The following is a 13,383-nucleotide window of genomic DNA, read 5'->3' on the forward strand; positions in this document are numbered from 1 at the left end:
CCTTAAAAATCATCTGATTGCACATTTACATTTAGCTTTTTTTTACTTGCATTATTTGTGCAGGGTAAGTCATTTTTTTCCTCCTTCCTACATTCTTTAGACCTCTGGGAGAAGTCTCTGAGGTAGTTAGATTGTTTCTGAAAAAAAGTTTTTCCAAGCTGTCTGGTATCTAATTTACACAAAGAGATAGTAACTTTCTTTTTGATACTAGTAACATAAAGAAATTATGTGTTTATAGGTCCTCTACAAAGATTTAACTGACTTGTTGCAGTGAATCTTTTGAAACCTTAAACTCACGACATACTCCCAATGTGTGTGTTGTCAGAATCATGGTATAAGTTTCTCCAGTTTTCTAGATATAGAAACAAAAGTAAAATAGCACATCCTTTGCTGCAAGCAACTGATTTAATTCCAGTAAACTATGAAGTTTATCTTTGAAACATGCAATGTGATGGGTACTCCCTCCCATCTTTCTTGGAAAAGTAATTTTACAAGAAAAACACTGTCAGTGGATGTGGATTTATCCCTGATTTAATGGACTTCTTAGAAGGGCAGGTCGTGACAAGACAAGGGGGAATGGCTTTAACCTGACAGAGGGGAGACTGAGATGAGCTCTTAGGCAGAAGTTCTTCCCTGTGAGGGTGGTGAGGCCCTGACACAGGTTGCTCAGAGAAGCTGTGGCTGCCCCATCCCTTGCAGTGTTCAAGGCTAGGCTGGATGGGGCTTGGAGCAACCTGGTTCACTGGAAGGTGTCCCTGTTCATGGCAGAGGGTTCAAACTGGATGAGCTTTAAGCTCCGTTCCAACCCAGACCAGTCTGGGATTCTATTACTTCTAACTTGGTTTTCTCTGCCTGTAATCACCAATACTGCTCCTCATTCTGCTGGGGAGTCACAGCTCAGGAAAAGTAGACCCTCCAAAATATCACACTCTTCCTCTACTTGCATTTTAGTTTTGCTCTTCAAGGCATTCTTATCATGCCTTTGGAAATCTAGGCACTAAGCAGGAGATTCCTGAAATATTGATGAAAACTTGCACTAATGTTCTTTTTATTTAGGATTCCTAAATTTTTCTTCAGCTCTAATATTGCTGTTTAGAGCTCAAACGATTAAAGCCTTTATGTTCTGGCACAATACAAGATTCCCATCTTTGATCTGTTACTCATGAACATAGAGCAGAGCTGGTTCTGGTGAACTTAACACTCTTAGACGCTCAGCCCCTCACAAAAGGGGCTTTTGGTTCAAAGTAACCCATCTGGGTATTTACATCCACGTTTCACTAAATGTTTAATATCCAATGTTGATATGACACTAAGTATCCTGTGGATATTTACAAACCATTAAGTGCCAAATATTTGCTTTTGGGGGTTTGTTTTCAGTGCACACAGCCCTCAGAGTTTCATGCGTTTGGCCTATTAACTGGTATAAACTGCTACCTGTCCTCACTTGCTTTCTTACTGGGAATTAATAGCAACCACATTTTTATGGTTAAAACGTGATCTAAGGTTAACATTTCCTTTTACTACAAAAGGGGACAGGATTTCTTTTGTAGTTTATCTTTACAGCCATTTATATCCAGATATATTCTACTGTTGAAACACAGGTATTAACAGATAGAAAAGTCTGAATTCCTTACAATACTTCCTCTTTGAACACTGGTTTAACCTTAAGATACTTCGGATTACTTTTTTCTTTTCATTTACCCTTTGGACATTAAACAGTGAAAGTAACTCTGAAGATGACTGATTTTTCTAAACCTCTATTTTATTATTCTTTTAACATTATCTGAGGAGTTACCTTAGTTGGATTCCAGAGGTCTGTAGCGCCTGAAATTGTCCTGCCTTCCTCAAGCTGCTGCACAACGCACTTCTTACGCATTTCTGCAGGTGCATTAATGTATTTTATCTCAAGGTAGTATCACTTCTTTTTCTACACCGTGGATTTGTTCTAATGGCAGAGACTGGTTTTGCTCAATCCTTCACTGAAAATGGACACTTGCAGTATTTCTACCAACAGTGCTACACTTCTGGCTGTATATTCCTGCTGCTTGCTGTTCCTCCAAGATGCTGACTGAATAAATGCTGAAGTGTACTGATTTAACCAGCCTGTCTGTCAGGGATTAAACATCAGAAGAAAGATAACAGCCCATGTAATCAGTTTGCTGATCTAATGCAAGAAAGTAGGGGAGAAGGTGATGTTTGTATTTCCTTTGCCTTGCTGACAGGTTGAGAAATGCTGCTTTAATGTTAAAGGAAAGAGAGAAAGAATGAAGGGGACTAAAAATCACCTCTATAACATCCTGACTCTCACATTTCGTTGCAGCCTTCTCTTTGCCTTGGCAGCCTCTCCCAGACTCACTTCAGGTAGAGATCTAGGCTTTCTCTCTTAGGTTTAAACCTAACCCTACCTTCAGGGTTAGCCCTACACAGGGTTCCCTGAGCTCTGCCCAGGTAAGAAATATCTCTGTCAGTTATTTTCATTCCGATTTTTATTAAGGGGAAAATGTCTGAATTCCCCCTTCAGCGAGAGGGTAATAAAGGTGCAAGGAGTCACTGGCATTAACGATATTTTACTTGCAAAATGTGAAGTTTCTGTACTTCTTACTGCTGCAGCTACACTCTTCATTGCTGTGCAATGTAGGGAAGTAAGAGCTTTGAGAACCTCCTCATGGCTACACATCCTAAAGTCTTAATGAAACAACCACTCTCTGCTGTTAAGACTGCTTGGTATAGCTTCCATCATTAATTTAATAAAGCAACACATTGTGATGGGAGGACTGAGTGTAAGAGAGTGTTTGCGATCATACTCTGTGCTTTGGGAAGCATCATTCTTGGCACTTGTATGTAGCAGGCTGGGTTTAGTATCCAAGGAGCGTAGTGTAAAATCTGAGACAGTTTGGACTTTTTAGATAGAGAATGCTTTTGAAAAGTAGTCTTCAGTCTTGAGTTTGGTTTTATGCATTTGTCTGTTGATGACCTTGAGTAGTTAAAATTGAACAAATATAACTGACCACATCAGTGACTAAGAAGTAATTTGGCTATTTAATGTTAAACTTGAACTGTTTTCTGTGTTATTTTCCGATTGATTACACAAGGTAAAGTCATAGCTATTTAATAATAGCATGCTAAAAAATGTTTCAATTGTTTCCTGTGTAATTACTATTAACATTCTGTCTTTGCTTTTGAATAATGACAAGCACTGTGATCACAAAAAGGAGTGATGCAGGTGGAGAATGAAGTTACACATGCTTGGAAATCCCGATGAAACAAAGCCCATGAGCGACATGTTGACAATGTATTTTGTGTGCAAACACTAACAGCCTCCCCAGTGTTGTGCTTCCAGATCAGAGGAAAAAAAAGTTTGAAATGCAGTAAAAAATGGTAAATATTTGTAGTTCCTTCTCCTTGGTGTGGATTATGAAATAGTAATCCATTACATTGTAAATCTTTCTGTACCATGCAAATCCATTTACAAGGATTAGGAGATTGTAACAAAGATGATAATATTTCAAGCAGTACCAGTGTAAGTTAACCTCTTCTCCTGCAGGGTTTCATAGTCTTCACCCAACACGTTGTATACACTGACCCAAACGAGCAGGTGCTTTGCATTTATGAAGAATCTTAATTCACAGCATAATAAAGAAGAAAGTTTGGTTACAAGGCTGTGCAGCACATTCAGTCTCTTGAGTGGACTCAACAATAGCTGAGGGTGTGCAGTGGAGCAAAGAGTACGCAATCAGTGACCCTTTGCCCCTTTGGTGGGGGAGAATTCTAGTAAAACACAAAGAAGCTGCTGTTTCTGCTTTTGCTGCTATCAGTCCAGCATTCCTAACGAGAGCAGTGGCTGTTAAATCTATTTGTGTGATTAGCTGCTTGAGCAAGAGCAGAGAAAAAATAGGTATAATTGTTCTGTGTCACTTTCATTCCTTTCATGAAGACAGAAGCATCTGTCTTGCCTCAATTTCTTCTGTACATTCAAGGTACACAGCATTTGGCCAGTATTTTGCACTAATTCCAATTCAGTGAGTAGGACTGAGTTGCTGTCTAAGGAAACAATTCCATGAGGAGCATTGGTTTACACTAGTGAGCAGGGTTTGCAGAGTTGGTGTTATCTTGTCATAATTCTAGAAGTAATTCTGAATGGATACGGAATTTAAAAATGAAACACAAAGCAGAATTTATGAAGGATTCTGATTTAGTAGCTCTTAGATCCTTTTGCAAACCTGTCACTCTAGTCTTATCTAATATCAGTCTTCATAATGAGATTTTTTGCCTCCCTTTGGATTTGCCTATTACTAACCATGACTAATCTGGTTAATTAGTACCATACTTAAAAGCCTCCTTTGCTAGCTGTGAGAGATAGGAGGGTAAGCTAAAGGGAAAATGAAGATACATGGTACAGATTGACAAATAGAGATCAGAAATCAGACTGTAAACCATACAAGTAAATTCAGACTTTGGGGTTTTCTTCTTGAATTCTGCATTCCCACTCCTTTTTTTTTTTTCTTACCATCAATTCAAATCTCTGGGATTTTACAGTCAGCAAAGACCACTGAATTTGCACACTAAAACAGATCCTTTGCACACTGAAACAGAGACTAGAATCTCTCCCTTGGTTTCACCGCTCTAGAAATGACCACAACCTGTGATAATGATAATGGTGGTGGTCCCTCTGCTGAACAATAACTACCATGTACTAACCAGCACATGGTACCTACGCTTATGCTGAGTGCTACCTATTGCGATTAATTGCTGCTGCGAACCAAGCCTTTCTACAATAAATATAATGTAGAATAACTTCTTATAAAACATAATATTGGAGATGACAAGGGAAGAGATTATTGCCATGTCTGCCCTGGTGCAGAAAGCATGGTGCCTGGATGCTCCAAGATTTTAATTTGGGGCTAGTAGCTTGTACCTTGGTCCCATAGCCTACAGTCCTGGAGCAGCCTGGAGGTTTCCTTTGAAAAAGAAACCTGTTTGATGCATTCTCAGACCACGCTGTATTGTGGGGAAGTTTGGCAAATCAGCTTTTAAAGGATACATCTCTTGAAGTGCCGAGGCAGAGGCACTCTAACTTTGCTAACTGAGTGGACAAAGAGTGGGAGGTGTCCCTGCCCATGGCAGGGGGGTTGGAACTGAATGGTTGTAAGGTCTTTCCAACCCAAACTGTTATATGATTCTATATGTGATCTGACCAAAAGCAGCGTGAGCAGCAGATAGAGGGAGGAGATTCTGCCCCTCTACTGTGCTCTGGGAAGACCCCCCTGCAGTCCTGCATCCAGCTCTGGGGCAACAACACAGGAGGGACACAGAGGTGTTGGAGCGAGTCCAGAGGAGGCCATGGAGGTGCTGTGAGGGCTGGAGCAGCTCTGCTCTGGAGACAGGCTGAGAGAGCTGGGCTTGTCCAGCCTGGAGAAGAGAAGGCTCCTTAAGGGGAGAACTTAGAGCAGCTTCCACTGCCTAAAGGGGCTACAAGAAAGCTGGAGAGGGGCTTTGGACAAGGGCCTGTAGGGACAGGACAAGGGGGAATGGCTTTAACCTGACAGAGGGGAGACTGAGATGAGCTCTTAGGCAGAAGTTCTTCCCTGTGAGGAAGCTGGCACAGGTTGCCCAGAGAAGCTGTGGCTGCCCCATACCTGGCAGTGTTCAAGGCCAGGCTGGATGGGACTTGGCACAGCCTGCTCTAGTGGAAGGGGTCCCTGCCCATGGCAGTGGGTTGGAACTACAATGAGCTTTAAGCTCACTTCCAACTGAAAATCAGTCTAGGATTCTATGAAGAGAGGAAACAAAGCAGGTTTTTCAGATGACACTTAAGCTTTGTTTTGCTGTGTAAGTTTTTTAAACCACTTTTTAACTTCTGCATTTCCCTCAGTTGCAAAAGCCTGTTGCTGAACCTTGTTTAAAAGCTGGTAGTCAAGTGTTCTTTAACTTCCCCATCACAGCCCCACTACTTGGGGAAAATAAGAAACCCATCTGCCAGTTGCCTCTCAACCGCTTAAGGTACGATTCCACCTCCGGCCAGAAATAATCTCTTGTATTTTAGGCTGGCCGAGGGGTGACCCTTTATCCGTCCTGCGACTTTCCTCGCTATCAGGCATTACCACAGCAGCTGTCACCTCCGCAAGGTCAGCGCTGCCGCAGAAGCTACCTTCCCGCCCTCCTCCGCAGCCCGGCCCCACAAAATGGCGTCGCCCCCGGCTCTCCCTCCCCTCACTGAGGGCATTTGAAACGTAACGGTTGGGGCCGGCAGCGCTGGTGATGTCTTTCACCGCCAGGGGGCGCGCTAGCATCCCTTAGCCTACCCTCCCGCGCTGACGTCGGGAGGCGGGCGGGGCTGCTGTCCGGAAGCGGCGCACGTGGGGCGGTGGCGGGGCCATGGGGACCCAGTGGATACCGGGTGGGTACTGCGGATTCTCTTCCTTTCCCTTCCCGTTTCCCTTCCCACCCCTACTACCCGCTTCGCACCGGTCGGTGACTATCCGCTGCTGTCGGCTCCACAGGGACCGCCGTGCGGCCCGCCGACGAGGAGATGCCTGAGCTGTCCGACGGTGAGGAAGCCTGGGAGGAGGAAGAGCAGGAGGAGGAAGGCACCACTGAGGGCCTGCGGACCCGCTGCCTTTTCTGCGACAGGTTTGGCAGCCACTCCGGGGCCGCGGTGTGCGCTCGTTATCCCTACGCTGGGACGAGGGGGGGTGGTCCTGAGGCGTGGTGGTACCCATGCAGCGCCTGAGGAAGGGAGTGCGGAGGGTGAGTGTCCACAGCCGGCCCTCGGGGGCAGCCGTGTCACGGTCATGCATAATACGGTGTTTATATCGGGGCGCTGTAGCCTGCTGGTGCTCTCTGTGGCCTCTCTAGAGTCAGAGGGCTGTTAAATACAAGCAAAACGAGGGAGAGATATGCGAAGGGTATCCCCGTCTCCTCCCTCTGAAGCAGCATGAAAGCTTGTCTTCTGAATTCTCTTTATCATCTTTTGCCATCGTCAGTAAATAGATGTGAACTTTTATTGTGATGCAGCAAACCTCACCGGTCAACTCTGTGTGCAGTTCTTAAATTTGGGGTTAAACGCTGTCTCTGCACGCAAGGAGGTTTTGAAAGTTAATAGTGCTTGTGGTTTTGTCAAACAGAGGTTTTGCATTTATTACCTTTTGGTGTAAAATGTTTTGCAAACAAGGTAAAAGCTTTTCTGTAAGCAGGTGCCTGTTGATCGTTTCTCAAAGGCAGAAATTGTATGTTCTGAACACATTGCAGGTCAGAGCAGAGCACAGCAAATGTTTCTAAGTGTGTTCCAACTTCTCAGTGTGCTAATACTGCATGTTTAATAACTTGTTATTTACAGGTTGTTTACTTCTGCTGAAGGTGTGTTTTCCCACTGCAAAGCAGAGCATGAATTCAATGTTTGTGATGTGATCCAGAAACATGGTAAGATTTTTCATGACTCATCATTTCCTCCCATATACCACCGTGTCACTTAAAATAAGTTGCAAAGATTAGTTTGTTCCTAACTGATTTCCTGGTTGTAGCTGGAGATTCCATGATTGATCAAGATATTATGTATCTTGTATTATGTGTAATCTTTACGTTGGCAGTTTCCCGTGTGCTTTATCTTCTGGTAAAGCTCTCAACTAGTAACAAAAATAAGATTGATCTCTGCTGGCTTGTACTGAGTCCCCACTGTCTACTTGATACTGCTGATGTCTTTTAAGCTGTTTGCAGTCTTGGCTTATGTTCTTTCAGGTCATAACAGGAAGGTATATCCTCCAATCTCTGTTTAATTCTTTACAAATGACGTTTAACGTTGGCTTTGAATTGAAGCTGTCATATATTTAGGCCAACGTAGTGACTGAAGGAGGAAGGTGCAAATAGGAGGATGTATGTGCAGGGCATTACTATTTAAACTACTGTTATTTCTGAGCAAGGTTTTAAGTCAGTATTGGTCTGTATTCCTGATGAGTAGGATCACTTTACATCTTATTAAGGAGAAAGCTAAAAACACAAACAAATGAGCTTAATATCCTAAAATATCAGTAGGGTGTCTTGTAGGGGATAAATGAGCTTGTCCTAATGTAGTTGCCTGCCAAATGAATTAAGTCCCTGTTCATAGTCCACATTTTCGTGCGTTCCATTCTTAATTTGTTGCAAATGTATTTGTCCCGAGGGTGACAGTTTCCGTTTAGTCCTAAGGAGAAGAAAAACACAAATGGCAAACTTCAGATAGGAAGATTGCACTAGTTAATGACATACAACTCAAGGGGAAACTGTCCAACTGATCAAGTAATTGTATTCCTATCATTGTAAGATGTGTGTGGTTTTCTGTAACAAACTGTTTCTCTTTTCTTCATGCCCTCCTTTCTTTCTTTTCAGGACTTGATTTTTATGGATACATTAAACTAATAAACTTTGTTAGATTAAAGGTAGGTGTGCCACATACTACTACTGTCACTTAAGTCTGGAGAAAGGGAAATTAAGATGCCTGTCTTTCAGTTTGTCCTTTTTTAATAACTGTATAGAATTTAGTATTTCTAGAAATAAGAAATCACAGGAATTAAACAAAATGAATTGGCTTATTTAAAGTTATTTTACAATATGTTTAATTAATGTGAGTTTTGTTGTTTCCAGAAGAGGATCTTCAGACTTGCAAAAACCCCAGGCTATAGAGTATCATGTTGTTTTGTTAATTTATCTCAGCCTTTGACTCTGCTGTCTTGCCCCAGTAATGGATTCGCTTCTTAATAAGTGAAGTTTCTCAGTGCTTCTGTGTATTGGTATAAAAGAGTACCTTCTGGGGACATGAGCTGTCCAGACCCCTACTGCTCTGTTAGTAAGGTCAACACCTTAAATCACAGAACCTAAAATTGATCTCTGCTAAAATGATACCAGAAACAGGAAAGCCTATGAGAACCTACAGTTTCAAGTTAGGCCTGGGTATATTTTGTGTAGTCTCTCACTTTGAAGTATGTTCCTTAGTTGTTCCCTGAAAGTTTAGGTTTAGACTTAATAATCATCTTACCTAATTAATCATTTTTTTACTTGAATCTTCAAACCTTAAATCCTCAAATAGTTATTTAAGACATCACTAGCTGTGGAGATTTAAGCACAAAAATGGAAAAACTGAAGTCCAGAATGTCACCTCTCCTTTCCTGGCAAAGTATTAACTGGCTGGATGCAAGAAGGAGAGAATGCACAATTTCTGATGCTTGTCCCTACAGTGCTGTTTGCGTGAAAACGCTTGGCATGATGAGTATCTTGGCTTTATTGGTTAACCCTACTGTAAGCTGGCTACTGTAAGTCTGATGCAGGCAAGCACCTGAGTGAACTTGGTTCCTGATACCAGTTTAATCCTGCAAGTATCCTTCAATGTCTGTCAGTCTGTTGTGCCTTACTGCTCATACTGAACTCCTTGACCCTGTAGTTTCCTGGGCTTTGGGACTAGCTCATAGGTGTAGTTTTACACTATTCTCTGGTTATTGTGGTTGTAGTGGCAGTTATCAGGGTCCAACTGGAGAAAAACCCAGTGTCAGAAATACTTCGTTTGTGATTCCCAGAGTGAAATGAAGGCACAAGTGAGGTTAAGTACTGTAATTGATCTGTTTGTTTGTTATAAAATATTATAAAAAAGATAGGGATAGGATAGGTCAGAAGAAAAGGATAGAAATAAAGCAAGAATTCGGAGTGCAGAAAGATAGTTGGCACCATGGATCCAGTGGCATCCCAAGGGTCCGTAGTCATTGTCTTTGGTGGTGGATCTCTTCCTAGGTCCATAGTTGTCATCAGATCAGCAGTTACCTTTTCCCCCTTTTATTTTGTGTTGGGGGGAGTATCTCTATTCTTAATGTGATGTACTGCACATTCCTGGTGGATCATGTGCATCCAGTTTTGCTGATCTTGCAGCCAGCTCTTCAACTGCACACATCTGTCAGCAATCCTTGAGATAATGGGACAGCAATTCCTCACACCAGTCCTTAAGATAATGGACTGTGGAGTCTTATCTTGGCTCTTCCCACCCATCTCACCGACAATGGAGAATGGAGTCCCGTCTCAGCCTCTCATACCAATCTTTGAGACAGCAAACAGTGGAGTCTGATTTTAGTTCAGTCTCTCACAGCAGTGTCCTACTGGCTGTCAGAGGCGGGATGGAAGCAAGAACTATTTATTTACTGTTCCCACTAGCCATGCTTGAAAGTAGTATCTTTCTCAGCCTTTGCTACAAAGCTGCTTAATAATGCCTTGCTTATTTTAATGTGTGGAAGAACAGATCTTTGCCTTATTTTATTGAATGAAATTTAAGGTGTTTTCAAAGAAACAGCTTGCATTCTCTTCTATTTTTGTCTAGAAACCAACAGGACCATATTTGAGTTCTCTCAGCAGTCCACTGCCCTGGGAAGGAGAGGAATATTTGAAACCAGAGCTAGACGATGATCTCCTCCTTCAGTTTGGTAAATAAATATGTTTTGGTATGACTGTACTGCTTTGTAGGGTAAACGTGGTGTTGGCAGAGTTCATGTCATATAAGCGTCGTCAGTGTTACTGACTTACAACCATGAGAAAGTCCACATACCAGCTGAAGTCATGACATTAAGTCACACTCTAAAAATGTTACCACATCATATGTTGGCTTTTAGTGATTGAGATTTCCATAGCCATCTCCTGTTACCTGTATTCACTTATTCTAGATAAGGTGTTCATAGTGAAGATGCTGTATGTAATAATTAAGTAGCGAAGCACTCCATCCAAACCTAATTGGAAGATTGTTATAGAATCATAGAATGGTTTGGGTTGGAAGGGACCTTAAAGCTCATCCAGTCCCAACTCCCTGCTATGGGCAGGGACACCTTGCACTAGAGCAGGTTGCTCCAAGCCCCGTACAACCTGGCCTTGGGCACTGCCAGGGATGGGGCAGCCACAGCTTCTTTGGGCAACCTGTGCCAGTATCTCACCTCAAAACTTCTAAATGTAGGTTTTTAAAGTAGTTTGTTAAAAAATGTATGCTCTAAGTAAGGAGAGATTCCTTTTGAAAATATCTTAATCTCTTACACAGGTCCAACTCAGTGAAAAATACGTAGTTGCATAGAAGAGTTCTGCTTCTTTAGTGGTTCTAGCAAAATAGAAGAAGCCTTAGTTTTTCTCTCATGACAGTTCATCAGATGGTCTTGAGAGAGTTCAGTTTGACTTTTGAACTTACTTTAGCTGCCCACATTTCTCTCACCTTCTTCCTATCTCATGTCTGATTGTGCATCTTTCTTTTACCTAAACCATAAGGTACTTAAGGCTATTTTATTCTCTCTACAATCTGGAATGAGTTTTACACTCTTCTAAGCAAGCCTTGCTGCATGATCACTGAGATAATATGTGGTAGAGGACACTGGTTGGTTATTTAGGGATTTCATGTTCTACTATATCAGCTCCTGCTCAAGCTTGCATACTTTGGAGATGCTGTTTCAGTTGCTAAAGGATTATGGGGAGATATGAACCTCAGAAATCTTAAGTGTCTGTGCTTTGTTTCAGTCCCACGGGACAAATAGTCTTTTACTACTGAAAGGAATTAATATAGAATCACAGAATATGTGGGTTTGTTGTTTTGTTTTGTTTTGTTTTTAAGAAGTCTTTTGCCCAGTAAGCTGTCAGTAATTTCTTACTACATCCAAAACCACACTAGCACCATTTCTTATGCACTGACATCTGTTAAAATCACCAGCTGAATTTAGCAGAAGATGAATGGGACCTAATGCTGAGCCTGGGTTTTGGTAGCTAAAAAGCAGCGTTTCATCCAGATTCACTCTGCTTATGCTCTTTTGAGTTCTTTGTGTTCATAAGCTTTATAAAACACCAAGGAATTTGCTTAAAATTTAATAATGAATTATTAAGAAATTTAAAATGGATATACTTTCCTACCTTTTGCTATTACCCTTAACAGTCTTTTTCGTCTCAGAATAATGTAACTGCAAAAATAGAGGATAGGACTGTAATTAACTAAATTACAGTCTAAACCTAATATCTCTTTTATCAGTAATCAAACACTGGTATTTGAAGAAGCTTGAATTCTGGATTTTATTCTGAATTCTTTGTGAATTTAGAGGTTGCTTCTAGCATACTTGCTCTTACTGGGTAGTACTGTGGTGTGTGGTTCATTCCTATCAAATTCAGTGTTGCCTCTTGTAAACCAGACTAATTTTACAAATCATCGAAATATAGAAATAGCAACACTGAAAACATTGTATCTTTATGAGCTGCTGTGAAGTAGCACGACTGGTAGATGATTTTTTTTTCTCCTCATGTCATCAGATATAGAAGATCTTTGTGAACCTGAAAACGCATTGCCTTGTAATGGCTTAAACAATAACACAATGCTCCTTGAACAATTAAAACATGCAGAACACAGAGCAAGACTTGCAGAAGCAGCCTTGGATGGAGCACAAGAGGATCTTCAAAAAATGAGGTAAGTGTTGGAACTGAAGTTTTTGTGATTTAATTTGATGTGTTCTGTGTGAGATGCTTACGTTTGAAGACCAATAGAAATTCAAAGCAGTGATAGAATGTAATTGTAGAATAGAACTCATGACTTCTGTTGGGACAGTATTTTTTGACTTATCTTGTGGATTATTAGTAAACATCTTGTAGGCGATTAGTTAAAACTGCACAAAACCTGCACAGATCGAAAGAGCAAAGTATTCTTAGGAAAGCTAAATAACCACATGGCCCAGAAACATGTATTTTGCTTCAGACCACTCTGTTTTTCTCTTTTCCATTAGTATTTTAGATGCAAATTTAAACACTGAAGATGTATACCACAGAGAAAAGGGAGGTATTGACAAATTAAATACATGACTCTCAACATTTTCAGAAATGGCTTCAAACAATGATTGTTAGTCACAGAATCCAGTTACAATTTGGAGAAAACCTTAGTGAAATTAATAAACCAAGTTTTCAGCTACTTGTATTTTCAGTATCAGGTGTGGATTCTGTTAGTAATTTTGTGCACTGCAGTCAGGAGTTGGGAGATCTCCATAGCTGTACATGCTACTTCTAAATCTTGAGGTCTTCAAAATATGGATTGGTGATGCTCATGGATAAAATGGGAGTATAAACTTCTTTTAGGGTCATATAGGATTAAGTCATGTACAAACTTGTCATTTCAAGATCACACTGATTGAGCACTGTAGAACTGAAATTGTGTTTAAGAGACTTGGAATAATAAATAATTCATGCTCTTTTGTGGAGAAGTGGCAAAACCCTTGTTTTGTAAAAGACACTTGAATGTTCCTTGAATGTTTTGAGAATAAACGCTTGATGTTACTAGAAACCAGATTTACCAAAATAAATTCATGTATTCAGATCCTATCAGCTGTGAACAATTATGCTTGTAAAAAATGAAGTTTTGTCTTCTGC

The 13,383-nt window shown here is 41.1% G+C and overlaps 1 protein-coding gene across 4 annotated transcripts in view; it reads left to right on the forward strand.

Moving 5' to 3' along the window:
• Positions 1-6,329: 6,329 nt before the first annotated feature.
• PRMT3 (protein arginine methyltransferase 3) overlaps positions 6,330-13,383 on the forward strand; it is a 68,252-nt gene continuing 61,198 nt past the window's right edge. For 3 of the 4 annotated variants that reach the window (XM_061355046.1, XM_061355048.1, XM_061355047.1), the window contains exons 1-6: positions 6,330-6,397; positions 6,501-6,630; positions 7,337-7,419; positions 8,362-8,411; positions 10,331-10,433; positions 12,280-12,433. In XM_061355046.1, coding sequence (XP_061211030.1) covers positions 6,376-6,397; positions 6,501-6,630; positions 7,337-7,419; positions 8,362-8,411; positions 10,331-10,433; positions 12,280-12,433 — 542 coding nt within the window. In that variant the 5' untranslated portion in view covers positions 6,330-6,375. Of the gene's footprint in view, positions 6,398-6,500; positions 6,631-7,336; positions 7,420-8,361; positions 8,412-10,330; positions 10,434-12,279; positions 12,434-13,383 lie in introns of those variants that run through there. The other variant, XM_061355049.1, reaches the window with a different exon arrangement.

The sequence above is a fragment of the Neopsephotus bourkii genome, unplaced genomic scaffold (assembly GCF_033783945.1).
Source record: "Neopsephotus bourkii isolate Nb327-2 ecotype Australia unplaced genomic scaffold, CSIRO-AGI_Nbou_v1 NB_768, whole genome shotgun sequence".
Classification (NCBI taxonomy): domain Eukaryota; kingdom Metazoa; phylum Chordata; class Aves; order Psittaciformes; family Psittacidae; genus Neopsephotus; species Neopsephotus bourkii.